The sequence below is a fragment of the Tuber melanosporum genome, assembly GCF_000151645.1.
Source record: "Tuber melanosporum whole genome shotgun sequence assembly, scaffold_180, strain Mel28".
NCBI lineage: Eukaryota > Fungi > Ascomycota > Pezizomycetes > Pezizales > Tuberaceae > Tuber > Tuber melanosporum.
In genome coordinates, this window is record NW_003298842.1 from 145,608 (window position 1) to 148,600 (window position 2,993).

The 2,993-nt window shown below is 54.4% G+C and overlaps 1 protein-coding gene across 1 annotated transcript; it reads right to left on the minus strand.

Moving 5' to 3' along the window:
• Window positions 1–516: 516 nt before the first annotated feature.
• GSTUM_00003639001 (uncharacterized protein) lies at window positions 517–2,737 on the minus strand (the record flags this gene model as incomplete). The annotated part of the gene is made up of 2 exons (XM_002837274.1): window positions 517–2,064; window positions 2,156–2,737. 2 exons carry the CDS (start codon window positions 2,735–2,737, stop codon window positions 517–519), a joined length of 2,130 nt encoding a protein of 709 aa, XP_002837320.1.
• Between the last annotated feature and the right edge of the window lie 256 nt (window positions 2,738–2,993).

Genomic DNA, 2,993 nt, shown 5'->3' on the forward strand with positions numbered 1-2,993 from the left:
ACCTTGGGAGCACTAGAGGAGTTACCGAGGTCGGGCTTGAAAGATTCGGGATAGTGTTTATGCGCTCTATCTTACTCGAGTATTTCTCATGCGGATTAGATACCTCACGGATAGATGGGGGGCTAGAGAATTGTGGTTTCGGAGACGATGAGAGCGAGGTGAAAGGGAGTCGTATTCACGATATCGCTGACTAGCACTAGCTATTTGCTTAAGGTACTAATTACCACGGTAGTTATCCCGGAAAGTGAGCTATACGAAGAGAATCCAACTAGCTATTGCTGAAAGGCAACCCCCCTGCGGGGAGGCGAAATAAAGAAAAGTTAGATCATCTGCCTAACTATCGGGCAATGCTATCAAACTAATCGTGGCTCGACGGGAAATTACAGAATCAACAAAACGAGATATAAAAGGTGGTGGGAGAGGTAAGAGAAGAGACCGGAAAAATACAGAATAATAGTAGCAATCCGAAACAACCGGAGCAGACATCCCCAGAGCAGCGAGCCAATTGATCGGGATCTACCTCCTCGCGCCCTGAGGAACCCCCGCATCACTATCCGGCCCAACCATCAATTGTTCCATAACCTTCGCCATAATGGAATCCCTAACACCCTTCACCAGAGTATCATCATCAGGGGGCGGGGCTTCCACCGGCGGGTGGTCCACCTCCGCCCACTGCTTCGCTTTTCTCGGCTCCCGTGCTCTCTGGAGCGCGGACCGGGGAATAGGGCTGCGATTCCGACTGGCCTTCCAGGTGGTGGTTGGGGGTGACTTTGGCCTAACTCGTCGGGGGCGGTTCCTGCCCAGGTAATCACTACTACTACTCGATACAGGCGACTCGGGGGAGACTTCTGGTCGCACCACGGCGTCGTCATGCGCGCTGCCGGTGAGAGTAGGCACCCGGCGCCATCGCTGGCTTGTCTTGCGCATTTTGGGCTGGGGACTCTGGATGGGAGTGGGAACATCTTGAGTGGGGGTTGGAACTTTCCGAGCTAAAGCGGGAACTTTCTGAGCTGGAGAAGTACCTTTCTTAGTGGGACTAGGACCTTTCTTAGTGGGACCAGGACCTTTCGGAGTGGGACCAGGACCAGGAGCCGCCTGAGCAACCGCCCCATCCACCTTATCCTCGTCAATAAGCTGGTTGTGCCTGGCGATGAAGTGGCTCTCTGTGACTCTCGCGAACAGTGGATCCTCCCACTCCGCTAGTGGCCTAGAGTACTCCTCAGGCAGCCTCCCCCACTCCCCGTTCGGCCCCAAGCCCGCCCCACGTTGGTGGTGAATGAACTCCTTCATGAGGGCGTACACGGGTTGGTAGTACCAATCCCTCTCGATACGGTATGGGCGCCCGCCCTTCCCCCCCGGCACCTTCTTGGTGATGCCTTCAACCCCGGGGATCGTGGGGAACACCCATTCTACCTCGGCATCGACATCCGAGTCGCAGTGCATTTCCGCAGCATCCACGATGCTCTCGTCGTCGTCGGAACTGATGTCTTCGGGGTAATTATCGCCGCAAAAGTCCTCCTCATCGAGCGGCCCCCCGTTATTGTCGATTAATTCCCAGTCTGGGAACGGTTTCCGCTCGGCGCCCCTCCGGGTGGAATGTGCTAGGTTCGCTTCAATGGGGTCTGCCTCCAACCGGTAGGGCAGAACGTGAAAGTTTTCGCCGTTCGGGCCTGCATGTTCCCTCCACACTCTGGGATCGAAGTCCGTTGAGTTGACCAAGTCGCTGACGCAGATGGATAGAGGTTCGTATGTGCCAGCCTCCCAATCTATGAGTGCGGCCACTCTGCTACCGCGCACCATAGCGTTAAAGCCATTTTGGAGGTCGTTGTGGCTCAGGGAAAAAAACTCCGGGCGGGTTGGGCGGGGCACCTGGTCGATGTTCCTGATTGTCGTTTCTAGGTACTCTATTATATCGTTGAATGTGTGGAAGTGCGAGCGGACGGGGACCATTAGACCCTCTCGTCTCATCCATCTGAATACCAGTCGGTCTCGGCGAAGGGAGGCTAGTATCATTTCGTGGCGGTTTGGGAATGGACCGCGGTTGATCCGGCCCCAGAATTTGTGCTGTACCGAGGATCAGCGGCCAGCCAACAAATTTGTGCTATCATAATATGTAAACGGTAAAAGCAATGAAAAGTGCGGGGGGAGGAGAAACCCTGTCCATATCCCACCACACAAATGCGCAATAAGGCCCAACCCTCCCTCCATGGGTGGAGTGCCGAGGAACCCCGAGCTCATTCTCCACCTGGGTCAGAATAGCAAGTCTCACAACAGCCATGTGCCTCACAAACTTGATCATTCTCTCCTTCGCCCACCGCGTCTGGGGGCTATCGCGGACACCCCTCGCGCGGATACGCTCCATAGCAATAAGATTTCGCTCCGGCCGAAGGTTGTAAACTCTCGGGGACCGCGAAATGTTATTATTGCGCTGGAAGGCCTCACCTGCGTGGTGCAGACTGGCGGCTTCCAGTTCCACCTGCTCCCTGTGGGCTTGCTCATAGTTTGTGGTCTTGAAATATTTAGCGATAAAACTGGTGTCGTAGTAGGGAGGGTGCGGGACCCGCATCAAGGCCACCACTGCCCGATCGGTGTCAGCTAGCCTGATGCCGCCAGACAAAGCGAAACGCTCGGCTGAGTGGCTGTGGATGTGACCCTCGATGTAGCGGTCTACGAGTTCGGTAAAAGCTGCTGTCTCCAGGAGCCGGCCTGAGCGGGGTTTCGTGCTGAGGTCAGCCATTTTGGCAGGAGTTTTGTTGAACTGTATTTTTCTTCTTTCCTTCCTCTAGGGCCAAGAAGAAGTAGAAAAAAGGGCGGGTAGACATATATATATCTCACCCATATCAAAGAGCATATCGACCTCTAACATCCCATAATTCCTTTGTCTCTCGACACTACTACACCCCAACTCCCAGAGAACCCTACGAACATGCCAGACAAAGAGGTTGAGTGATTAAGCTTTCCAGAATTTTAAGGTCGCTGGATCCGTGTATATT